Source organism: Notothenia coriiceps, unplaced genomic scaffold (assembly GCF_000735185.1).
Source record: "Notothenia coriiceps isolate Sejong01 unplaced genomic scaffold, NC01 NC01_scaffold00037246, whole genome shotgun sequence".
Lineage (NCBI taxonomy): Eukaryota > Metazoa > Chordata > Actinopteri > Perciformes > Nototheniidae > Notothenia > Notothenia coriiceps.
In genome coordinates this window covers 4,719,906-4,746,726 of record NW_011369947.1, presented here as the reverse complement: position 1 = coordinate 4,746,726, position 26,821 = coordinate 4,719,906, and the positions used below count along the sequence as shown (strand labels likewise).

General features: G+C 39.4%; 4 protein-coding genes across 4 annotated transcripts in view; 3 read left to right on the top strand and 1 right to left on the bottom strand.

Moving 5' to 3' along the window:
* The window catches only part of tex264b (testis expressed 264, ER-phagy receptor b), a 31,226-nt gene extending 19,421 nt beyond the window's left edge, over nt 1–11,805 (bottom strand). Inside the window, exons 1-2 of the mRNA XM_010794612.1 lie at nt 11,436–11,805; nt 5,744–5,965 (exon numbers count right to left, since the gene is read on the bottom strand). Coding sequence (XP_010792914.1) covers nt 5,744–5,965; nt 11,436–11,690 — 477 coding nt within the window. The 5' untranslated portion in view covers nt 11,691–11,805. The remainder of the gene's footprint in view (nt 1–5,743; nt 5,966–11,435) is intronic.
* Nucleotides 11,806–12,165: 360 nt separating this feature from the next.
* LOC104965620 (glutathione peroxidase 2-like) lies at nt 12,166–14,341 on the top strand. The gene is given in 2 exon segments (XM_010794610.1): nt 12,166–12,743; nt 13,634–14,341. Coding segments are annotated over 2 exon segments (576 nt in total). The 5' UTR covers nt 12,166–12,518; the 3' UTR covers nt 13,985–14,341.
* Nucleotides 14,342–14,757: 416 nt separating this feature from the next.
* brk1 (BRICK1 subunit of SCAR/WAVE actin nucleating complex) lies at nt 14,758–16,028 on the top strand. The gene is made up of 3 exons (XM_010794611.1): nt 14,758–14,936; nt 15,372–15,454; nt 15,551–16,028. The coding sequence occupies exons 1-3, from the start codon at nt 14,819–14,821 to the stop codon at nt 15,575–15,577; spliced, it is 228 nt and encodes a 75-aa protein (XP_010792913.1). The 5' UTR covers nt 14,758–14,818; the 3' UTR covers nt 15,578–16,028.
* An 863-nt stretch (nt 16,029–16,891) lies between these two features.
* On the top strand, nt 16,892–26,821 carry LOC104965619 (RNA-binding protein 5-B). Its single transcript, XM_010794609.1, has 25 exons — nt 16,892–17,014; nt 17,243–17,284; nt 18,096–18,273; nt 18,383–18,538; nt 18,696–18,765; nt 19,173–19,246; nt 19,915–19,998; nt 20,297–20,357; nt 20,721–20,786; nt 20,896–21,056; nt 21,215–21,312; nt 21,482–21,569; nt 21,758–21,826; nt 22,113–22,179; nt 22,322–22,416; nt 22,527–22,644; nt 24,467–24,555; nt 24,665–24,841; nt 24,976–25,116; nt 25,198–25,284; nt 25,425–25,610; nt 25,709–25,783; nt 25,883–25,986; nt 26,074–26,203; nt 26,305–26,821. Exons 2-25 carry the CDS (start codon nt 17,268–17,270, stop codon nt 26,428–26,430), a joined length of 2,517 nt encoding a protein of 838 aa, XP_010792911.1. The 5' UTR covers nt 16,892–17,014; nt 17,243–17,267; the 3' UTR covers nt 26,431–26,821.

The window sequence follows — 26,821 nt, the reverse complement described above, 5'->3', positions numbered from 1 at the left end:
ACTACCCGTTTTGAAGATTTGATCCAGATTAAAGCTTGGATTGGATTTCCTGATCTGATCAGATATGTTTGTGTGTGTGTGTGTGTGTGTGTGTGTGTGTGTGTGTTTTCTTTTCTTTTTGTTCCAAGCATCAGAGATAGACAGACTGAAAGAGCTTAATGAATGCAATGTCTAGTCCAAATAAAGCTAAAACTAAGATTGTTTCTGTCAGCAGCAGGTTTAATGCCACAGGTTGGTTTCAAAGATTGCTTTTGAATGCAGGATATCATTTTTTTTTTCACCAAACTATTTACCAAATATTTCTAAAAGTCTGAACATTCACTTTGAACGTTTCGAGGGATTTGGGTTATTGTAGTTCTACACAAAGACGAAGATAAGACAGCTTCGTATTTACTTTAAATGTATGTATCTCATTCTAAAGGATTTAAGTCAGAAAACTATGGCCACAATGGTTATTTGCAGAGCTACTCCAGTCAACTCCTTAAAACATACCTTCACTGCATGAGCAGGACAAACCAAGGAGACAATAAACAGCACACAATCACATAATGATAACATCAGAGTATACAGCGTACATCTTTTAAGCAATAGCTACATTTTCACATCCTAAGTGATTGATAAGATGGCTGCTGGCCCCAAACTATTTGTCCCATGTCCAAAAATAACTATAATTCTAAAATGGTGCTCTCACCCTACTGCCTGATCTTAATTCAGAGCGACAGTGCAAAGAGGGTAAAGTTTGAATCAGATCAATCATATGTAGATGTGACATTTACCACCAACTGTAGATTCCCAGCTGTTGGAGGATAAAAGCCATGTTTGAACATTTGACGGGCAAACTCCAGAGCAACCCATGGGAATGGGCTTGCACGATCACGATGTAAAATACTTGAAGAAAGAGGCCAAAAACACTTGGGTTCATTAATATAATTAATTGGTCAGTAATAAAACAACATACCAGAGGTATTGACTTTATAAAAACTAAATTGCCCTCATCCTCAGAAGAAATAAACACTGCTGATAGAATGTCTGAGGTCTTAAACTAAGCGTTCACCCTCATTTGTATTGCATTATGGGTAATAAGGCACTTATTATTATTAATTTACATACTTTTAACTATATGCAATGATTGTTGTTTGTGATTACATGACATTCGGAGGGAATTTTTAAAAACAGATTATGAGAGATAAGTGGGATATTTAACAAATGGGATACTTGAAATTCTTCACAGAAATTATAGATGGTCTGAGGGTATAGAATCAGAAATGGATTATTCAGGAGGATACTTCTAAGACAATAGTACTCTAGAAAACCCTCTTTATCTGTGACACACATCTCAGGTACACAGCACAGCACACACAGTGAATTTTGATCCCTGTATTTAAACAGTGGGGGGGGGTCTGGGGGTCTTGCTCAAGGGCACCAGGAGGTGAACTGAGACATCTCTAAGAACCAGTCCACACTACCTGCTTTGGTCTGTTTGGGGACTTGAACCGGCTACCCTCCGGTTCCCAAGACAAGTTTCTTAGAAAAAGAAAACACAGCAAAAGTGTTATGACAGAAACAGGTCTGATACTCTACCAGTTCACACCTTACTACTAACAATACTTTGTATTGTGAAATTAGTCATACTAAGGTACACTTTTTGATTGGGAATGTGATTCAAAAGAGTCGAAAAGGCATTTTTTGTTTAGACTTAGCCTTATACAAGTTTTTTCAATAAATCAAGGACAAAAATAAGTGTGTACAACTCCTGAACACTTAGATATAGCTCCGAACGGTCCGCATGGAAAACATCCTAAGGAGCTTTGGATTTAACGTCCAATGAGAATACATTGTCCGAATGAATAGGTCCTCTTTCTACTTGATAAGAATATTTCTAAAGTTAAACACCATCCAGAATTATAATTTAACCGGACTCTACATCTTTCAGCCTTTGACACTGCTACCATAATTCAGGCACATAAACCTCACAACCTTTTATGACCTTTCTGAATGTATGTCCCCTTTTGCCAAAAGTCTGCATGTTTAACATGCCCTGCGGACTAGCATCTGTGAACTGCTTTGCATCACTCTTGGCCATTTGGATGTCATTAATAAGAACTGTGAGAGCCAGCACCTTATGCCTAAAAGCAATTGTGCTGAGGAAGACTTTATGATCCCTGTCACACCATGTGTGTCAGTTGCTAAAAAGGCCATTTCCAAGGAATAAAAGGAAAACATGCTTTATATTCAGTCTAGAACCTCTGTGCTGGCAAGAAACTTCAGTGCCCTGAAGCGAACAAATGTTCCATCGTCTGCCTTTCACAAACCTTTAGATCTTTGAATGTCAGCAATAACATTCTACAACCCAGGTCCCCAATCCAGTCTGAAGGCCTGGCCACCGTGCTCGGAGCAAATCTCAAGATGCCAAGGCATCTGTGATGCAGCCCAACACTAAAGTGCCAAAGCACAGAAGAAAAACACTGGGGCCGATCGATGGTCTGACTGGGCAAATATCAGGCCCGACCATGGGGCAGCGGCTCAAATGTCTGACAGACAGGAATCATTCTGCCATGACAAGCCAGGCATGCTAAATGCTGATGAGCTTGTTTGAAAAGGTCTCCCCACTTGGGATATTGAAAGTGTCAGCCATCAACAGCATGCTTTATTCAATAAAAGAAACCGATTTAGAGCAGTTTAAGCTGTTAGGCTGCTTCTGTTGAATGTGAGCTATATTTTCAGTTTACATATTTGTGTGGCTTTATATAGAAATACCCACCAACCCAACAGGACCTTCAAAGAAAGAAGAGAAATATTTTATTTACCAAATTTATGAGCATTCATTTCATTTTGGCTCAGTCTTAGAGTTTTTACTGCATTTTGCTATCATTTACTGCCGCGCTAGTTTCTCCCCTCTGCTTTGATCTCTGTGTTGCAAAGAGTGGTGGGCTTTGCGCACACACACACACACACACACACACACACACACACACACACACACACACACACACACACACACACACACACACACACACACACACACACACACACACACAGTTCAAAAGATTGGGAGTCTGCTAACTTGTTGCTCTTGCCACCAACGTAGCTAGAGTGGTAAAACAATGTTAGAATGTGAAAACCTGAACCTCAACAGTGTTTTCTGGCAGGAGATGCAGTGACATCCAAGTAAGAATAGAAAAGCTATGATGATCATATAAGATAGCATTTAAGTGCCAGTGCGCAAAGAAAGATATAAGAGAACATGACAGGTAATATCTGCGGCTCTTTTAAATGCCCAAACCATTTCACAATGGACAGATGGTTTAGTGAGTTTGATGGCTAAAAATGCCTTGATTTGCAAGATAATATTTGTGGTTGTCTCTCTTTGAATTTTGATGTGTAATATTATTAGGATTTCAATGTCAATGTGTTGAATAAGGTCAAAGTCATCCCTCTCCAGGATTTAATACCGTTTTATTGCAAGACACAGGAACAATTTTCCAACAAAATTAAGAACATGTTGCACGATGAGGTTAGTGGCCATAAGGGGAGGATAACTTCATCCCTGATGAACTGATACTCAAGCTCACACAGCTGTGTTTAAATAAAAACATGGCTTTCTTGCAAAAAAGAATGCAAGTTCATGTAAAAAAACAAAGAGCTAACAGCTGCAAACTCCACCTGCACTGAAGAACTGTCCAACCTACTAGTTACACCCAAAGATGTAATTCCTGTAAGATACATTTCAAATGAAACATATTTCCTGAGCCTCTAGCCATGACCATAGGATTTGGAATCAAATCTCATGCTGGATTTCATCGCTGTCGATGAAATGTGTTTTCTATTGGCAGAAATCCAAGATCCAGAACTCTTAAAATATAGATAGAGACACAACTGTATAATCATCCGCGTTCTCAGCCTGCCTTCTTGTAGAAAAGGTGGATATGAGAGTTGCATATCAATAGCTGAACCGGCAATAATGGCTGGCCCACATGAGACATTATAGACAGAAACTATATTGGTTAAAATAAACACATGTTCTGTACGCTCAGCTTATTGAGTTTATTCTGACCGTCTAACTTGAAATAGCAGTCTAACACAACAGCCTGCAGCAAATGTCTTTCTTCATGAAGTTATAAAGTTCAGTTTTTCTGAAACTATGTTAGAGAGTTGATGATTAAACCTTTCTGGGCCATTTTGAAGGATGTCTCTGGTGCTTTGTTACATTGTACTGAGGGGTGTTTCTAATACTGTATGTTGGTTCAAAATGACCATCATTTTAAATCAACACCTCTCTATACGAGTATGATTTAATTCAGGGCTTTGAGATTGCATTATGTTTTCGCTGCGTGTAGCTAATTAACTAAGTATCAAAAGTAGAAAAATGTGAATCAAATACCATTATATTCTTTTATCTCACTCAAGACTTATCAATGTATTTATGCTATTTTGTGAGAGAGTGTGTTTTTTATAGTATGTCCCATTATATGGAGCTATATCACTATAACTCAAGCCATATTTAGAGTAGAGAGGCAACACAGTAAATTGTAGCTAGTTTAGAAACAATGATCAGAAGAAGATATAATATTGCTGGAAAAGGAGACTAATGTCCCCTTTGATGGCTATGAGCTGACCTCTCAGACAGGCTAAGTGCCATTGGAGCAGAGCCACATTTAAACAGAGTCTAGGCAGATGGTAGAGGAGGCCAGACAGGACACACACACACACACACACACACACACACACACACACACACACACACACACACACACACACACACACACACACACACACACACACACACACACACTTCTTCAGCAGAAGCAGAGTGACAGAGACAACCTGTGGTGTGGCCACCTGTTTAGGCACGCTGCATAATTAAACCACATCCACAACTCTCGGCTCATCACAATGACTCACTTTCCCAGCATCCCTCAAGCAGCACTCCGTGACAGCTTTAGTTATACAGTGCTAAAAGGAGCTTATATTGTTCTCGTCCATATCCTCTCCAACTTTAAATCGCATCCTGCTGGATTACATTAGAAACACTTCCCAACCCTTCAGGCCATGAAAATAGAAGAAGTTGACTTGCATATTTTTATAAAACATTCAAACTTGTGTTGCCTGAAAATGCACAGTATGACTCAGATGTGCATGTGACCATCATAGAGTTTGATATTGATCCTTCATTTGTTTCCCAAGCCCACCTTACTGGTAGCAATGATTCATTCTATAATGCACACACACATTTCACATTGCTCCTTTCCTTTAAAGTGTTCTTAGCACACAGACAGTGGGCAATAACTCTTATTTAATGAACCTATTCCCATTTTTTTATATTCCAAACTAAGTCAGAAAAGAAACACTGAAAGCCAACTATCTATATCTGAGCTCTTTGAGAGTGTTATTGTTGCGTTGTGTGCTAACTTAATGTGCAGCCAGCTTTAAGAGAACATTAAAGCCCATGGGACAAGTACTGTATGTGAAGGGCTTAAGGCTGATAATGCTGGGTGTGTGTGAAGAAACAATTTGTTCCACTGTGATGCACAGGGATTCATTCTTATTTTCATAACCCATACATTTAGATAACAAAGGAATTAAGACATTTTTCACATTGGCATTCATGTAAAAGCATTTTATACTATTTGATCATATTTTTCCTGAAACGATTTGTTTTTGTAAAATGTATGAACAATGAATTGGTTATAGTTAATGAAATATTTACTTTCAAGATAATGTGATATCAAAAAATGCACAATACCTTGATGTAGTGCTTTAGCCTTGGGTAAATTCTTCTTTCTCCCAGGAGGACGGAGACAAAACTCTTGTGGGGGAACGAGGTAGTGACCACATGTGTGACTTCGGGAAAGGAAAATACATTAAAGCCAGATGTCTCATAGCTCTTTAGAAGATCCTCGTCTGCCTTGTTGTTGCCCTCGCTCAGAATACTGCCGACAGCAGAGCGGCACTGTGGTCCCGGCACCTAGAAACAATAATTAAAAAACAAATAAATAAAAGTTGGTAAGAGAGGAAATATCAACAAGATAGACTGATGTAGCTTATAAAGATTAGATTGAAAAATATGCACACACTTTTTTTTTACCAACGTTTTACTTTTCCCACCCAGAAAGACAACAGCAGCACTGACAGATAGATTATTGCTTGCAAGGAAAAAATGCTATCTTTAAAAATGTCTAAATGTTGGTAAAGTGTGCTGGTTTTTGTGCACAAAACACTTTCGACCCCATCCCAAATTTAGTTCAAAGCCTCCACTACATAACAAATGTATTTTTTTTAAATATATTTTGTCTGATTTGCAACATTTAAGAAGAAAATATCCTCATTAATTGGAGCTCTAATTGGAGCATTTGGCAGCGAAGCAATAATGTCTCCTTCCTCCATTCTGAGCACCCTTAAAAAAAGGAGAAAAGGGAGAGACTCTTTATAAATGAATACTCCTGGGATATCCAAGACTTTCTCCCCACTGTGCTGAGCAGAGCATGGCTGAAAGCTTATGTAATAAATAAACTGGAATGTTCCAATTTGTCCATAAACCTATCAATGCTACGCTTCTAGCATTGCCAGCGTGTCTGAAAATCCCTATTTTCTCCTCTGTTCCTCAACACGCAAGGTCAGTCATGGGTAGAAGTGGAGTTTCCCTGTGCACTGCAGAATAAGCTCATTTTTCACACAACCGCCATTCAAAGTTTCAAACAAACTTGAAAGATTGGTCTGTGTCAGCAGTTGAACATCTGATGACACTTTGAGTATTATTATAATCAGAATCAGAATACCTTTATTAGTCCCACAGAGGGGAAATGTACATTGTTACAGCAGAAAAATAACCACAGATATCTTAATGTTACATATGTTACATATGTGTATGCATTAAAAAAGTATTAAAGTTTAAAAAAAAGTTATAACATAATAAAAAATTTCACAATTTACAAAATACACATCCTGTAACAGTTCTTAGGATTTAGCAGCCTGGTATATATATATGTATGTGTGTATATGTGTAAATATGGTATACTTGTAGTAGACTGATTTTGTTTTTAAATATTTCGATAATTTCTGATTTTCAGAATCAGTTTTTAAAGATGAAAAAGGACTTGATGGATTGAGAGAATATGTTTGAACCGTTGGTTGGACCAACAAGCGATTAATGACATCCACAAGGAATCTAATAATTTGCTGCGGCTCTAATTCATGGTTTTAAGAAAAGGATCTTGCATTTGATCAATACATTAATGTATTGGTTACATGTATTAATGGCAGGTAAAATTCCGGGGTGGAAATGTCATCCTGCAGTATGCAGCAAGTATATATTTTGGGGCGATGGGCAGTCTTAGGCGGTGAACTCATTAGGATCCTATATCGGCCTTAGGGTAGGAGCTCTTCTTGAGCCTCTCAGTGCTGGCCAGGTGTATCCGGTGCCTCCATCCCAAACCTCAACAGGGAGATAAGGCTGTTATCCGGACGGTTGGGATCCTTAATGATTGTCCTTGACTTATTCTTACAGCGCTTGGTGTAAATACCCTCAAGGCAGGGAAGAACGCCTGTTCAGCAGAATTAATCTTTGCAGCGCTTGTGTGTTTCCAAGCCTATATTACATACACTGTGGTTTAATTTATAGATTTGTTCCCATATGTTGGCAAAATCATACATAACTTAAATGCAAAACGTATGAAAGGTAAACCACCCTTTTTTCGACCGGTAAGCCTCGCATCATAATGAAAGATTAGTAGTGATAATAATGAAGAACAAATTCAAAGAAAAATAAATGATCTTCATCAAATGTACTCGCTAGAGTAAGGTTTGCACTAAAATATATTTTTGCCAAACATTGTTTTAAGTACAAATTAAAATGAATATAAATATCCAGGCAATGGCTGCCTTTTTACTTATCTTATTTTAAGTACCAAAAGCACATTTGGAAAGCTTTACACATGAGGATATTTTTGACACTGTGGATTTTAGGGGCTCACAGTGGGGCGTCTCAGGCAACTGGATTCATTAATCATTACAGGGCTCCATGTAGGGAGCGCAGAACAATAAACTAGCACCAAAAGCACAAGCCTCTGTCCACAATCTTTGTTTGCTTCTCTGCACTCATCAAGTCACAAGCACACTTTCTTTTGAAGTTTCTTCAATACACTGACAGCTCATCTGAAGCAAAAAGTATCCGAAATCCTACTGAAGGAACAACAGAGTTGTGTCTCTGTTGAACATGGGCTGAAAGGAGTCGGGAAAGGGCAACAAAGTAAACAAAGGCAAAACTATCTTCACCAGCATACAAAGTATTTTCCGTCCACTCTCACATTCAGACAGGCTTATATTTTAAATGTTTTACCCTGACTTTATTAAAGGGCAAGTATCAGAGAGATTTTCCACTATTTCATCATTCACCACAAAGACTAACACATTTTTTAGAGGTACACATTTTGTGTCCGGCCCCTGCTTCAGCTGACATGCCCACAAGCTTTCATCATATTTTGACCAAAACATGGGTCCCTGAAGATTTGCAGACACATGTGTCATTTACCCACCATACCACCAGCTTTTTATTCAGACATCTCAAGGACCTAAAACCCTGACCCTGACCCCTTACTTGGAATATCAAGTTTGACAGAAAAACACATGATCCCCTCCGTTACCTCCCTCTGACGTTTGTCAAAGACGGACACAGAGGGGAAGGAGGAGAGGAGGGAAACAGGGTAGAGATGGAGTGGGAGCTCTGGGTCAGAAACCCCTCTGGCTTTGAAACTGACTAGCGGGTGAATGAGACGGGTGTTGTGAGCGGGGTGCATGAATATGTTAGCCATTTGAAGGAGCAGACAGAACTGCCTCAACACTGTATCCATGGCAACCATCCAAGGACCAACTGGAGTCCTTGTTGAGGTATTTTGTTTCTCTAGAGTAAGTGATTAAAGGAGGTAAAAGGGAAAAAAGCCAGAAAAGAGACCAGACACGCTGACACTTATCTTCTGCCAGCTGCACTTTTGAAAATCGTTCTCACTGCAAATATCAATGGACAGTGTCTCACGACGCCGAATACCAGTCCTCCTTTTTGAGAGCACCCTCTGGGGCTGGGGACACTGGGACTGAATGGCATCCTGAGGCTCGGACGCTAATGAGCTGAGATCATCACGCCAATTATTCTAACTTAGATCAGGACTTGGCTATGACTGTGCAGAGGATCAATAGGACCCACTGCTAGGCTAATTGCGAGCTTGGGAAAAAGAAGGATGAACATAACCAAAGTGTTTTGAAGCAGAGCTGAGTAGAGTCTATCACTGAACTCTAGTTACACTCCAGCAGGTTGTTGTGATACGGTTTAAGTAGTGCCACTTAAGTCCTTTCTGTTTAAAGGTAGCTCTGAAATGGCAGATATCAGCATTTTTCGAGATTGAGTGCAAATAATAACAGTTGGGTGACAATGAAATGATCATAGTGTAGTAGATTGAATACTTAAACCCCAAGTTAAACATACTTGGTTATACTATTGGTGCTTACACAATATGTCCTCCAAAAATATGGTAAGAACTATCATTGATAGTGGCCAAATTAACTGGGTTGATCCTTTCATTTAGCTAGCTTCTAATGTTGCTGCTAATGCACTCAGTAGCCCTGATTATTCGTTGAGTTTATAAAATAACTTTGAAAAAAAATATCCAACCAAATTCCATCAGACCAACACAGGATATTCAGTTTACAATGAGATAAAAAAAGAGAAAAACTCAATATCTTCATATGAAAGAAGCTCAAACCAACCAGGTATTATTGCATAATAAGTTAGTGTTATTATTCAGTGATCACATACCCATAAATATTTTCTTATTTATTATTTCCATTTCTTACAATATTCAAGATATTTATTCTCAGCTCTCCACTGAATGATTGAATAGAGGTGACAAAGAGGTCATAGTTTGTCTATGGGCATGGCAGCCAGCTAGTGGTCTTCTATATTCAATATAAGCTGTGGAAGACTTTTAAAGATCCCCCATTTCCACCCTTGTTGCTGAACTCCCAGACCCTCTACGGTGCATCAATCTAAAGCCCACTGCTGCTTAACCATTTCAATGTGCTACTCCTTGTCTCATTCCTTCTGTTTCGGCAGTGCCTGTTGAAAAAACAACCCACGCTGGACCTGCTTTAAGCAAAACGAGTAAGTTGTATCGCTCTTTGAGATGTGATCCTACTTCCTACATTCCCAATCGTTCTCTGTGTGAACTCCATCCATCTCAAAATCTCAGTGTCTATAAGCAGCAGGAAATATTATCTGCTGGATCTGTTTTTCTGATACATAATACGGCTCAATCTCTGGGGTTTCCAAACTCACGCAGTGCTAGTTCGCAAATTTTAAAGGAGCATTGTTTTGGCAGTAAAGGAGACCACAAAAGTGTCAGTCATATTAAAGAAAAGTGTTTTGACTCTTGATCTTTATGGAACTCCAAAAGAGCCCATATTAAATACATAGTATTAACCCCAAGCTAACAAGACAGTTGAACTGACTGTCAGAAGATGCATCCGTAATAACATTACTTGCCTAGACAATAGTTTTATTAAGTTATTGGTGGAATATATGCAATCATTTAAAAAATAACTCTTCACAACTGTAGTTGTATAGTGTATTAGCTCATTTGACTAAGACTCTCTACTGATGAATAGATAGCATTAAAGGATTTCAGGCCAGAAGAAATAATCTAATCTCATTCAACTGCCAAATCAGCTAATTCAAACTGTAAACAAAGAAATACTGTAGTAGGTTACTGTGAAAAGAAAATCAATATCATTCAAATCAATGTTGTAGTTTTTGTAGTGTTGATTTATTGTGGTTATTATTACTGTTATTATTACTGTTAGCAGATGACCATAGTGTTTTGATCTGATTCAAAAATGTTTGCATTTGTTGAAATATAAGTCTTTGTTGTGTGATGTGTTGTGTTTTAGAGTCCCATATAGACCTCGGGTTCAGCTCTGATTTAAAAAAGAACATGGATAATATTGTATGACATATGTGACACTAATAAATCCACAAATCACACCACACCCTGTCCAGATGTGTATTGTTCAAGGGGAACAAATAAAATATATTTGGTGCCTAAAGTCTCATTCGAAAATGCCAAGAGAAGGGAAAAAATACAGGATATCAGAACTAAATGGGATGCCACTAGACGGAATATTAATTGTGAAAATTAATCACTTTGATTGGGTTAATAAAGTTATTTAAAACGAATGTTATCTGAGAGGTTATATATTAATCTCTGAACACTAAACGTGTTTAATAGAATGGCGTTGGCCCCATCTAGTGGTCATCTACACTACACAACTTATTTAACAGTAAAATCCACCTTTATTAAAGCGAAAGTATTCACCAAAAATGCAAAAAAACACATGCAAAATAAACTGCTGATCTACCAAGTGTTGTAAAAGGTTTAGTGCAAGATTACCTTTTTAGGATCATCGTAAAATACTCCGATACATGAAAGCTTTGGTCCAATACTACGAGACTCCTTGAAAAGTTGTCTGCAGTCTTTGTAAGGTCCTTCTTTGAATTTATAAGCAAATGTAATCTTCTTCACGGGAGGAGAGCCAGTTTGTATAGGGATGTCTGAGAGGAGTCTCGAGCACCAAAGGTAACCAACTACTGTTATCAGACTTATCAACACGCTGATGAGCACACACACACCAACAAAGTCTGGCATAATAGCTTAGTAAACGGCGGATAACGTTGTTTAACTTCTTCTGAACCCTTAACACGTGTGTTGCAATTTCCCACGACCGTCTTACATCTTTAAGAACGTTTTTGGTCGTTTTCAGTTGGCAATTTTGTCCTTGAATGAAATAAAAAAGATTACACATTGTTCATGACTTCCTGGAAAGTACCATCTACGCCGACAAAAGGGGGGGATTTTGTTAAAAAGAAACTTTTAGAATTCTTGAAAGGAGAACATGCCCTCGTCGACAAAATGTTTATAATTTAGATTTCGATGGTAATATATGCATGTAAAGTAAATATCCGTATAGGTCATTTGATAAAGGTTTAACAATTGCCACATGTTATAACGGGTAACCTACATTATTGTGATGCCCATTTCGCCAATGTTGGTAAACGATATAAGGAAGACGAAGTCAGTAGAATCCAATGTGTGAAGTGTGTTATCAGAAACACACGAAGTTGGCTATTTAGGAGCTCTGGTTTAACTGATTTACCATATTTGGGTAATAATTCATGTTAAACTGGGCGGCATGATGATGGTAACCTTGATGGCGTTCTGAGTTTAGAATTGCAATTATGATCTCTCACAACGTTTGCGATAGAATCGTCTGGGTATTGAAAACAACACAAAGAACATTTGTAATAAATTAGAAAAAAATCAGCATTGAGAGTAGTTTGAAATGCAACCTGTCCCGCCCATAAAAAAAATTAGGGTTGGACTTAAAAGGAACTTGGACCGCCCAGCTCAGATAAACTGAACGTTTCTTTCTCCTTAAATCTACTTGATTTTGTAATTCATCCGGAATTTGTGAGAATGGCAGGCAATGTGAAAAGGTTTTACGACCTGACAGCTAAGATGCTGTCTGGAAAAAGCTTTAGTTTTTCTGCCCTGAAGGACAAAGTTGTTCTCATTGAGAATGTGGCGTCTCTTTGAGGAACAACAACCAGGGACTACACTCAGATGAACGAGCTCAACAGGCGGTACTCTGCAAAGGGACTTGTTATTCTGGGTGTGCCCTGTAATCAGTTTGGACATCAGGTAGGTTGATATAGGCTACTTTTTACACATCGTAGGATTTTAAATATTTTGAACACAGTGTCCCTCAAGGACATAACATAGATAAATGAAGCCTATTTGTATATCATAGACATCAGAACATAGCACAAAAGGAAACATGTAGGCTACATTGTAGTAACTTAATCAGTGAATGTGTGTGCATGTTTGGGTTAGGTGTTCAGATGTGTTATGTGTTATGTGTTGTTATTACTAATGTATTGCTGTAGTTGTGTTGTAAAACCCAATTATACCTACTTTCTACTGTTGGGTAGTAGTAGCCCACTCTATAATGGTCCCTTATATTGGATTATTAGGTGATACTTTTTAATGTTGAACCTGTACAAAATAACCACTTACTTCAGCTGTCAGATAGATAGATAGATAGATAGATAGATAGATAGATAGATAGATAGATAGATAGATAGATAGATAGATAGATAGATAATGTAATGGTCACACATGCAGAGCACAGAACAAATGTGTTTTCTGCTTTTAACCCATCCTAGTACTAGGAGCAGTGGGCAGATATTTCACAGTGCCCATGCGAGTAATGGGAGTGGGGGGAGGGAGGTGTCTGGTGCCTTGCTCAAGGGCACACCGGCAGGGCCCAGGAGGTGAACTGGGACCTCTCCAAGTAGCAGTCCACACTCAGGTCTGTTCGGGGACTTGAAGCGGCGACCCTATAGCTCCCCGTAAAGAGCCAAAGACAGCTTAATGTTAACTAAGAAAAAAATATATATATATATACAGCATAGTAGGCTATAAGTATAAAGCAGTATACGATAACATAAAAACTTCTGTATGCTTTCATCAACCCGATTGCATTATGTCCATACAATATTAATGTAATGTTTCTATCTCTTTTATAACAGGAGAACTGCAAGAATGATGAAATTCTAAGGTCTCTGAAGTATATCCGTCCAGGCGATGGATTTGAACCTAATTTCCAGCTCCTTGAAAAGGTGGATGTGAATGGAAAGGATGCCCATCCCTTGTTTGTATATCTGAAGGAAAAGCTTCCATTTCCCTGTGATGATGCCATGGCCCTTATGACCGACCCAAAGTTAATAATTTGGAGTCCTGTTAGTAGGAATGACGTCTCCTGGAACTTTGAGAAGTTCCTGGTTGGCCCTGATGGAGAGCCTCACAAGCGTTACGGCAGAAATTTCCTTACCATTGACATTGAGACAGATATTAAAAAGCTACTTAAGAGGGTCAATTAAAGTTTGTTACAACTCACAGACCAGCCTGGTCAAAAAGATTAATCAGTACACATCTGTTTGTTTTGGGTATTTCATCATGTTTTTCCACCTTCCTAGTTGAAGACAATTGTAATCGCATGCACCCCTAAATGTGTGGTACTGTGCAGTGCACTATGGTAGTTCAGCCTCTTTACTCAATGAAGACACTCTTTTAAACAAGTTTTGTGGGGAGTTTCTGATGAACATGTAAAATACTGATTGCCTGACTGTATAACTCACATGACCATTATCTTCATTGGGTTGTATTAAAAAAAAATGTAATGCCATTTCTGTATAGGCCTACTGTATGCAGAGCTGCAAAATAAAAATATGGTGGCCACAATAACAAAGGTGAAAAGTAACTTAATACATTTACTCAACTGTACTGTATTTAATAAAATGCAATTTTGAGGTAACATACTTCAGTTTAACCTGAGCATTTTCATAATGTATTGGTACACTATAGGCTACTCCACTACCAAGGGGCACAGGCAGCAGAGCTCCTATAACTTGTGTTGCATAACTTTAGAAAAAAGCTAATTATTTATCAGAGCAATAAAGTGATAAATGACAGCATCCATTACTATAATCCAATAATATAATATTCAGCCAATAACTATGGGCTTTACAATGAGTAGCCTACATCATTTGAATAAGGCAAAATGTGTTATTTAAAAGTAGTCTGTGATTAGTAATAATTACTTCCCCAATATTGAAAACAGAAACAGCGGCACTAGTCTCTGCTGTTCTTCCTGGTTGAAGGCAGGGGGCTATCCTTGATTGAACGCTGCGCTATTAAACCTCAACTCCTCCAAAATGGCTGGCCAGGAAGATCCAGTCCAGAGAGAGATTCACCAAGATTGGGCGAATCGAGAGTACATAGAAGTGATAACGAGCAGCATAAAAAAAATCGCCGACTTCCTTAACTCATTTGGTAAGCTTTTTAATAGCGCTAATGTGGATACCGTGTGTAATCATCTAACGCGGATGTGGATGAACAGCTAGCTACTTCTGCTAACATTAGCTCAGCTGTTGCTAGCATTGATGTTGATGCTTTCAGTGGCCACTCCCAGTTAGCTTTATCGTTAGCTGAGAGCTGGTTATTGTTCCCTCTTATACATATAATAACTGCTTGGTGGCGAGTATTGGGCAGCTAACATAACAATTGCAAAAGACTATGTTGAAATAGTTGAATTAACGTGGATACAGGGCAGTGAAGCCAATGCAAACGCTGCTCGGCTGCGTTATACCAGCAGAAGCATAACAATCCAGTAACAGTGACACTATTAATTCATGTCAATTTATCAATGCTAACGTTAAATGTGTGATTGGTGATCGTTACATGCTAATTACAATGTTTCCTCTTCAGATATGTCGTGTCGATCACGATTGGCCACCCTCAATGAGAAGCTCACAGCGTTGGAAAGGAGGATTGAATACATTGAGGCGAGAGTAAGTATACTGCAATGCAATTTAAAAATGTCAATGCATTTTCTATAATATTTCAAATGATATAACCATTACATCATGTTTTATGTGTCGTTACAGGTGACGAAAGGAGAGACCTTGACCTAGACATCATCATGGGAGTGCATAACATCCATGAGCTACCTGACCACCCCCCTCCCTGAATTCTTTTGAATAAGTGTGATGGATTCCACCCTTACTTTTTTTGAAACCTTGTGGACCATTTTTATATTATATGGTTTTGTGTTTTTTTTCTTCTCAAGAACATATGGGTCTGTCTTGGATTTCGGTGACTCAATCATCATCATTGTTACAAAACAAAAATGAGCTCCATATGTATTGTTAACAAATATTTTGGAGCTCAATTATGGATATGTTGTCAGTGTGACAACGTGTGTTGTATACAGTGTCATTACCACATTTAAGATTTATGAAAGGGGATATCCTTGTGTGCCAAGAACAATAAATTCTCTAGTCATCTTAATTGAGGACCTGCTTGTACAGTGAACTGTGTGGTGATGTATCAGGTTTTAAATACTGTAATAAATGATAAAAAATGTCTTTGTTTCATGTTGTATTTTACCTCAGTAGGTTAAAAAATCAGTGACCAGGTACGTTGACACATTGAAAGACATTTAAATATCAGTAGCTCATGATATAATCAAACAGACAAGACAATAGCAATATTCAAAATAAAGACAAACAACTAAATATACACAAATGTACAGTGCAAGAGCTGGAAAGCAAACAAAACAAATGGAATCAAATTCTTATTGAAACTCCAGGATTAGTGGGATGCAGTGAAATAGTACACAGCACTGGCATCAATGATGTAATAAAACGTTTAATAATATATTTTGTTTTAAAGAACAATACATTAGTATAGTTTTGTGAATGTGAAGACAAACAAGGAATGAAATAGCTTCACTTTCACCAGTAATTTGGATTTAGGAGTCCTATTCTGCAGGTCAGTTTATTGCAATTAACTTTACAATGCAATCCAGTGAACGTATTAAACAGAATTGTTGCACATTTTACAGGATCATATGATAACAAAAACAATATTTAGCAAAAATGGCAAACTGAAACACTGTAAACCCATTAAAATGGCCGAAAACAAGATATACGTGTGTATTTACCCTTAGTTTTGTCTGGTAGGCAGTACTTTTGTTTTAGTTTAGGCAGGCACACAGCTTTAACAACTTGGCGCTCCAGCCCCAACTGTTTATGTTCTGTAATTTGAATCCTTAACTTAACCAGTCAACATTGTGGACGGCAAAAAAAGTTAAGGCACAAGCGTAATGAGACTGAGAGCATATATTTGAACCAAAAGGACTAAGTGCTGCCTGTATGCCAAACACGGGGCGAAATATTCCTACTTCCCATAATGCACCGGGTAAAACACCAATGCATCTTGGGACAAAGAAGGTGCAGTCGTAGTGTTGTGCTTAGTCCTTGAACGTGAAATGATTTTTACCCACGATTTTTCAATTACATTTTTGATAAATTACTAGCGGGTAAAAACATTATTAGCAAACTGCACTGGTGAGTCATTGCACTTTCACACAGGAAACTGAAACATTTATATGGCTTCTCGCTAAAGTAACGTGTGTTTGCTGACGTTAGGCCTGATCCATGTTATGGTCTATTAGCAGTTGGTTGTGCTCATAGTTCATTCAGCCAATTCGACTTTAGTGGAACCGTTTTTAGGCATGAGTATTCACTCAAAACACAGCATTTGAAATCAAAAGTCTTGGCTTGCTTTCTTTCTAGAGTCGTGCGGGTGCTTTTGGGAGCAATGGGAGCAGATAAAAGGTGAGTAGTTGTTAGTCACGTTAAGCCCTGTCGCTGTCGCCCATAGTAGGTATGGCTAATTAAAATGGCAGTGTTCATTTTTAATTTAAGTTTAAATGCCTCTTCTAAAGAAAGCGAACGTTAAACGGCACCAAGAACGCATGCATTAACACTTGTCATACGTACGTTTAACAGTTAACTTGTAAAGTTATCTTTGTAGGGGAGAAACTAACAACAAGTAATACATACTGGATTTGATCAAATACAAATGTGATTTAAAAATAAAATATGATACTTCATCAAATGTTTTCATAAATGTAAAGCTGATTTGATGAAAACAGTTGGTATGTCAAAACACCGCCATGTGTCTTACTTTCTTCATTCCACACACCCAGCAAAAACTTACATTTATCATTTAAAGAGTAAGAAAGTGTCCTCTAGGGTGGGGGTAACCAACACAATGTAAGTTGCAAATATCCAAAATAATTCATAATGTGTGGTTTTTCTGTAAAGAGTTTTTGTGTACCAGAAGACTACACGTAAAGTTTGTAAATCATAGACTGATGTAAATGTAAAGGCAAACATTCTACACATAAGCACTCCAACAAACACTGTAAATGTTGCACCATTTAATGGAAGTTTTTGACATTTTCCGAACAAAAAGGGGAATTAATCAAGGTTCATTCAATGTGTAATATCACAATTTAAGAACACATTTTGGTGAGTTTTTGATACAAAAGTAGTTGTTTAAATCATATTCTAAGACACATTGTACTATTGCAGGCTAGTTTTACTGATGTGTTGCCATGCTTTTCAATGTCCTCCTTAATAGACTAAGTCGAACAGAGCGTAGCGGTAGATATGGCTCTGATGCACCCCGGGATGATCCAGAATGGCGCGATAGACGAGAGAGGGACCAAGAGCGTGATCACAACCAGCGCCGCTGGGGTGAAGAGAGACGCAGTGATCGGTTTGAAGGAGATCGTCGACCAACAAGAGACAGTCCAGAGGTAGTTATTCTATAGTTCTCTAATTATTGGTAGTATAATGTATGAGTAAAAATACTGTCAACAGAACAGGTTCACAATTAACTGATGCACGGATCTGTTTGTTCTAAAGCAAAGAGAAAGGAAACGACGTAACAGTGATAGATCAGAAGATGGGTATCACTCTGATGGAGACTTCCCAGAGGATTACAGAAGGGAGCCTGGGGACGATAAGAAGAGCAAGACTATCATGCTCTGGGGTCTCGCTCCTCATATCACTCAAGACGATGTAAGTTTGTAGCTTTCTTTTGCAGATATGCAACCTCTTCAGTGTTTTTCCTTTGGTTAAATCTGTGTGCACTACTCATTCTGTTGGAAGTACTGCATTATTTAAGGGGCTTAGGTTTCAAATCATAATATTAACATACTGTCTCGTTCTTTTTCAGATTTGTTTTTCCATAGACCAACTGGAGGGACCACAGCCAGTGGATGTCAGGCTGATGAAAAAGAAAACAGGTGAGACCTTGAAATATGACGGACCTCAGCCTCCCCCCAGTCTTTGACCATAGGACAAATCTGCTTCCATTCAGACCCATTTTCCCATAGCAGCTAGCAGAGAATAGTATCAAGGATTTAAGATGTTTCTATAAGATTTATCATTTCAGTTTACTAAGGAACTTTAAAAGGTAAGTATGAGCAAGAAAAACTGTTTAAACAGAAACGTAATTGGCAGACACACTTTGTCGCTAAGTGTGTTTAAAACAACGATATTCAACAGGAAATGTTGCTATGGTAAAACTCTTAAAGAGTGGCCTTACCTAACAGTGCCTGGGTCATGAAGCAGTTTGTGGAAGAGTTTGAATAATATGCCCATGGACTCTTAACTAACACGCCTCCCGTCTATATTTGAATGCTGTCTCTAGGTATAAGCCGTGGTTTCGCCTTCGTGGACTTTTATCACTTGCAAGATGCTACACGATGGATGGAGACCAATCAGGTTGCTTCACAATCGCCAAGTCTAGTTTTTAATCTTGGGGATCTGGAAAAAAATAACCCAAAAGGCAACCTAAGTGCATTGAATTAGTGGTGTAGAAATTACAGATCTTCTTGAAAAAAAGTCATGGATTGTATGCCAGAAAGCATAAATATGTGATTTTTCTACATTATTAGAGATACTTAAATACATGATTTACAACTTAATGTTATACATTTTATTTTGTTAATTGTCATAGTATTAGCAAAGCTAACTCGTATTGAGAGGTTCTCTCCTGTATGTGCATTCAAGATCCTTACTTGGTGATAGTCATTATCAGTGATATTTCTGAGTTGGATGTAAGCTCAGCCTATTATTTTTTAGCCTAAAACTCAGTAGATGAGGATATTTTTAGCTTCCATTTTTCCTTTTTTCTTCTTAAAAGCACTCAAAAATGTCTGTTAGGGTCACATTGTACACTCTGCTCCAGCTCAGCCTGGGCACTCGGGTCCCAAACACCTTAAACCCTCTACACATCACGCTCACATATACATCATGTGCCTGTCTTGTCTTTTACACAAAGGATATCTGTTGGGGGTCCCTCTCCCCCTTCTCTCCCTTCCAACACTGCTTGCTCTATTGATAAGATTATTCCCAAGAATGGTTGACTGACTTTTGTTGTCTTCTTTCAGAAACGTCTGACAATCAAGGGGAAAAGCGTGGACATGCACTACAGTCACCCCAGAAACAAGTATGAAGACTGGCTCTGCAACACTGTAAGTTTATAATATATCTTGGTTTCATGGCTACATTATTCGAACCATGCTACTACAGAACACTTCACACACTGACACACATTCGTATAAGTATATATGCTAGGCCCATAAGTTACAATTGTTGCAGTCCTGTTAGCTTACTTTGTGGTACACCTACATTTGAATAAGCGGTAACGGTTAGGTTGTGTCTCAGGTAAGTATGGTATGCTGCACCAATATAGTTGCCTGTTTTCTGAGGCAGCTCTGTTCAGGGCGTTAGTAGGTGTATAATAAAAATGATGTGAACGGTTACTTGCAGTGTGGCCTGTACAATTTCCGGAGGAGGCTGAAGTGCTTCAGGTGTGGAGCAACCAAAGCCGGTAAGTAGTTAAATCAACAAGAGGCCAAAGACTGCAGACATCCGCGCAGCCTGAGGCAACAGTGCTGGGATGCAAAGCAAAGTTTGTGTTTTTGGTGTTAGGCCTAGTAAACCAAATGATATGGATGTAGGTTAAGTGCATATAGGAAACAGCATGCCTTATTTCCTTGCTACCTGACAATAATACAAAATTGGAACAAAATACTTAATAGAGTTCACGGAAAAGGCTCTATATTTTAAACACTACCTTAAGGATAGGGACACTTTTTGACAAAACACTTTAAACCCAATTTCCAGTTTCTTGATAACACATTCCGGACCGCTATGTTAATGCATTATTTCTCTTCTGTGATTTTCTCAACAGACAGTGAAAATGGCAATAACACTGGAGCGACAGAAACTCAGCCCGGCGGAGATTTCTACGGCGACAGTAAGGACTCTTTTATAGAGGAAACATCCTGCTTGTTTAGAAACAAAAAATATTGATAACCTTTTTTATAGGGTTTTTCTTAAATAGTCTTTTTTTTTTTCCTATACAGCAATCATCCTGAGAAATATAGCTCCTCTGGCCACCGTAGAAGCCATCTTGACGGCCCTGGCACCATATGCTAATCTTTCATCAAACAACATCCGCCTCATAAAGGACAAGCAGACAGGCCAGAACAGAGGCTTTGCCTTCGTACAGCTGTCCTCCCCTCTGGTGAGTCATTCTTTAACATGTACAATTTACTGTTTAAACCAACCACTTAGCACTGCCTTCCACTTGGCCTCCCGTGGTGTTAGTCCTGAGATTTTCTTATAGTTTTTCTCGTTGATGAACTTGCCTCACTGATGTCTGAATATCCCTCCCTTCCACAGGAGGCCTCTCAGCTGCTAACCATCTTACAGGGACTGCAGCCGCCTTTAAAATTGGATGGGAAAACCATTGGGGTGGATTTTGCTAAGAGCGCTAGAAAGTGAGTATAATAGTGTGAATTGGTTTGTTGATAGACGAAAAGATTTACCTACATCTATTCTATCTTCTTTACTTTTTAATATCCTTGACTTTAAATAACAGAATCGGCCACACTCTTCAGAGGTGGGAATAAATGTTTGTTTGCTAACTCTTCCCTTTGCCTTTGTCAGGGACTTATTGCTACCTGACGGGAACCGTGTCAGTGCCTTCTCCGTGGCCAGCACAGCCATCGCTGCAGCCCAGTGGTCTTCAAGTCAGGTGGGTCACTTTATTGTCAACATCCGGCTATTTATCATGTATTGAATTGCACTGTTGAGGAACCTGCGATCTAAGTTTTTCATACATGACATAATTACACCGTAGTTGTGTTATGACGATAAACCTTTGAATCTTGAATCTCCCTGTGTCAAAGTTAGAGGATCATAACCACTGCTTTACCTTTCCAGCCCCAGCAGAGCGCAGATGTAATGTCAGAGTACAACTACCTGGAAGAAGGCTATACTCCAAGGGCACAGGTCAGTAGAACAAATGAACCAACATTGTAACTTGAGAGCAGATACTTTGTTTGCTTTAATGGTGCATTTAGTAACTCATGGCTCTGTAGTAGCATCTAGTGGCAGCTATAGAAGACTACAGCACATGCTTAATGACCATTATATACATCACCTCAGAGATAAGACACCACGCTGTATCTGTACATCATAAAAACGTTAGACATTTTACATCGGAAGGATACTACATCCTAATTTGATTTGAAAAATACCACGGTTAGGTTTTAATGGAATGAATTACTTTTTGTAGGACTACCAGGCATTCTACCAGCAGGCAGCAGTAGCCAGCACCTCCCAGGGAAACGGGATTCTAGGAGGTAAGATTGTCTCTCACGCCTTTCACAGATGTTTCTGCAGTTGCTGACCCTTCATTGTGTAATGTCACTGTTCTGTATTAGTGAAATGAAGCCTTAAATAGCTTTTTATCCGCTAACATGCAGCTTTCTTTTTACATTTTAGCGGCCCCAGGAGTAAAGATGGTTCCAGCTGGAGTAGTAATCGCACAGGGTGCACAAGTCTACCCACCCCATATGATGGCCCATCCAGCTGTTCAGGTGACACACACGTTTTTGTAATTCTGTAATTACACTAGTAATAATACTCTACTACTTCAATCAGAATGCATAGTGTAACATTCTCTAAATAACCATTTGTTTATTTTCAGGCATTGTCGCTTGCCCAACAAATGGAGGCTAACGCCCACTCAGGACATCTTCCCGGCATAGACGCTTCATATGTTCCTGGATTACAAACCTCAGGACAGTCGGCTGAAGCCAGCTCTGGTACGAGAACACCATTTATTTCCACCTGTCCAGTTTGAAGTGTGATGTGCACTAAGATAAACTCCTCCAGAGATCACCGTCCTTGTGTGTTCATATAACGCATGTATACTAGTGTTTCCCTGGGGAAGCTTGGAACACAGAGACCTGGGGCTTCATTTATAAAGCCTTGCGTAGGATTGACGTGGGAAGGTTGCTTACGTAGAACAAAGCAAATAAATACGCAGACATTTTCCGATTCATAAAAGACTGCGTACCGGCACAGGACTTGCATACGGCACATCCTATGCCGGTTTCCCTTTTTATAAATCACAATCAACTCAAAATGCGGCGCAGCTTTTGCGGGCTTCACATAACGCCCATATTTGCCTATAAATAGTCAAAGAAACGCCCATTCATTCAATCATTTTGACTGACTGCTTGAAGAAGATCGCAGGAAATGACGACAGAACAGCTAAAAAAGACATCTCACACCGTGGCTGTTTCTCAATCTCGAGGGAACTGGCTTCCAAGCCAAAATTTCAAGGATACTACATCATCGAGTGCCACCGAAGGACTGTTCCAATCTCCAGCATACTTGGAATTCCACCGAGGCCGCGTCCTTGGTTTGGGGGTAATTTCGAGGCTGCACATGAGTAGACTTTGCGTCCTTCAAATCCCCACAATGCTTTGCGCACGGACCAATTTCCCCAAATCTGTGGCAGAAAATGTAAGGCGGGGCCTCTCATATGACGCACACTTGTTGGCCTGTTCCGCTCTTCGTTTTCCGAATGCCAGGAAGGATTCTTGCCTAGCTTCTGAAGGAAGTGACTAGGAAGACATGTGCTACCAAGCAAGCATCCTCGCGATTGAGAAACGGCCCGTGTCAGACTTTGGTTATTTTGGGGAGGTCGAGATAAATCATATTGTTTGGTGGATAATAACATTTCCGTATTTATTTATTTCTCCAGTTATATTTTTGTGTGCACTGAGGAGTTTCAAACCGGCGTTTGTTCAATCATTTTAAGATTGGGTTTAATCAATGTTTGCAAATGAATTCTTCATATAAGCTAAATGAGAGGTAACNATTCACCAGCAGATGGAGTCAGGATGTCTTTCAGAGGGAAATGTCCTTTGGTATTCAGTGGGGCCTCATTTATAAAGGGATATACGCTCAAGAAATGGCGTACGGCAGTTTCTACGCAATGTTTGCGATTTATAAAATACTAACTTGACGGGAAAATGTGCGGTCCTCCACGCAAACTGACCCATGCGTACGCACTAAGCACAAACGTGGGAGAGACGAGAAACTGCGACACCGTTGGCAGAAGGAAGAAAGGAGAGAAATAATACCATAAATAGAATNAATCACAAAATCAAAGTTTCTACGCAATGTTTGCGATTTATAAAAAACTAACTTGACGGGAAAATGTGCGGACCTCCACGCAAACTGACCGATGCGTACCGTACGCATCGGTCAGTTTGCGTGGAGGTCCGCACATTTTCCCGTCAAGTTAGTTTTTTATAAATCGCAAACATTGCGTAGAAACTTTGATTTTGTGATTTTCTGGACTTTGAGCGTATGCACCGTTTTTATAAATGAGGCAAAATGCCATTTCTGAAATTGAACATTTTCTGAATATAAAACTGATCAAATCAATATCCACAGCCAGTCCTTCAGGTGACAGACAGCTTTCCATTACTGCTGAGGCTTAGCTCGAGCTTAACATTCAAAAACTTAAAAGTTGCCATTTAAAATGACTTCAGTTGGGAAAGCTTGTGAAATGATAACTTTTTCAGTTACTACTATTACTAGGTTAACAGTGTATTGTTTTAACATCAACAGCCCCTGATACGTCCTCCTATCAGTACGATGAGTCCTCTGGCTACTATTATGATCCACAAACTGGCCTCTACTATGACCCTACCACTCATGTAAGTATGCCATCAACACCAAATGTAGGTCACGTGGTGTCTGTCGCGTTAAGAGTCACAGGAGTTTACTTTGTTATGATGATGTACATTGGTGTTCATTTCTTTTCAGTATTACTACAACTCTCAGACTCAGCAGTATCTGTACTGGGACAGTGAGAAGCAAACGTACGTTCCTGTCTCAACCGACGCCTCTCCTGGAGCTAACGATAACGCAGCATCAGGCAGCAAGGATCCTAAAGAGGGCAAAGAGAAAAAGGAAAAGCCCAAAAGCAAGACTGCTCAGCAGGTATTGTGATATGATTCCTACCTCAGACATATTGTCTATTATGCATGTGGCCTTTCCTTCTTGAACTTTATGTAGGCTTATCTGAATATTTTTGAAATGTTAGACTTATTGTTCTTTTCTGTTGATTCTTTCAGATTGCCAAAGACATGGAACGGTGGGCTAAAAGTCTCAACAAGCACAAAGACAACTTCAAGGGAGGCTTTCAGCCCGTTAGTCATGAGGAGAGGAAGGAGGCGGCCGCTGCTGACGCTGGCTTCATACTGTTTGAGAAGAAGGTAATCCAGAAGGATTTCATATCTGACATAGTTCTGCTTTAGCCATGGATTTGCTCATTTATGTTCATTTTGTTATTTTAGCCGACTGGAAGTCTAGACAGACTAATGCCAGAGGTAGAGAGGGGCCCCGAGGAGGAGCCCCCAGCCAGCTCAGCCAACACTTCCAAGGTGAATTTTTTTTACATTTCCTTTAGTTTTTAGTATTAAAGAAATGATTGTCAAACATATTTAAGTGCATTGTAAATATATTCATTAGCGTATATGATTCACGTAAACAACACTTACACCCGCCTCCGTCCATCTGTTAGTGTGGCCTGGTGGCAGCTTACAGTGGAGACAGCGACCCCGAGGAGTTGGTATCGGAGCCGGACGGTGGAGAAGGAGGCCAGGACAAGATGACGGACTGGAAGAAGCTGGCCTGTTTGCTGTGTAGGAGACAGTTCCCCAACAAGGAGAGTCTGGTTCGACATCAGCAGCTATCTGACCTCCACAAGGTAACGCCACACAACGTCTTCAGGCCTTAAAATGGAAGTCTAAAGTATCAATCCATAAGAGCATTAACTAATTGGTGTGTTCATCTGATCGTTTCTAGAAAAACTTTGAGATTTTCCGAAGATCTAAAATGACCGAAGCAGAGCTCGAAGAGTTGGAGAGAAATGAAACGGAGGTTTGTTTCAAAACAGAATCACTCGAGTTGATGTCATATTGTTCCCCTACTCGGTGTGACTGTATCTTATATTTCTTTTTTGATCCTGCTGGTAAATAGCTGAAATACAGAGACCGTGCAGCTGAGAGAAGGGAAAAATATGGCATCCCTGAACCCCCAGCGCCCAAAAAGAAGAAGTTCAGTCAACCTGCACCACCAGTCATGTAAGCCATTTTCTTAATTATTGTCTTTATAAACTGTTTCCAGTCCATTCTTCGTAATGTTTAAATCAATGCCCTTTCCCTATGCAGTAACTACGAGCAGCCCACTAAAGACGGCCTTAACAGCGACAACATCGGGAACAAAATGCTGCAGGCCATGGGATGGAAGGAGGGTAAAGGGCTCGGGCGCAACCAGCAGGGCATCACTACACCAATTGAGGTACTCACGACAATCACCTGCTGTCTGTGTCCAGTACCAATCGGCATCAATATCTGTTTCTCTCTAAAAGGTACTAACGTTTTTGTTTCCCCCCGTCCCAGGCACAGTTGAGAACAAAGGGAGCTGGACTTGGCACTAAAGGCAGCAACTACAGCCTCACTGCTTCAGACACGTACAAAGACGCGGTCCGCAAAGCCATGTTTGCTCGCTTCACTGAATTGGAATAAGCTGTTGGTGTCAAAATGAAATGATGAACTGTCGTGGCCTGCCGATGATTTGCTTCTCTATGATGTGGACCTCCACCATGTCTGCCTAAACAATGGCAAGCGAATTGGCATGGAGGCAAAAGAGAAGTTCTCCCTTTATTAATTTCACCCTCTGTAGGATGTCTTTCGTCAAAATGATTAGACTTGACTATATAACTAATCTGTATTTGAGGCATATAAACCTGGTGAAAATATAATTTATAAATTGTACAAAGTAAAATTCACACATCTCTTGTTTACATAGTTCTTTTTGTTTATTGCCATCGTTTTCCTCAGCATGTTAAAAACAATTGTACAGTTTATACAAAAATCTCTGTTTGTACAGAAAATAAATTGCATACGTGATAAATGA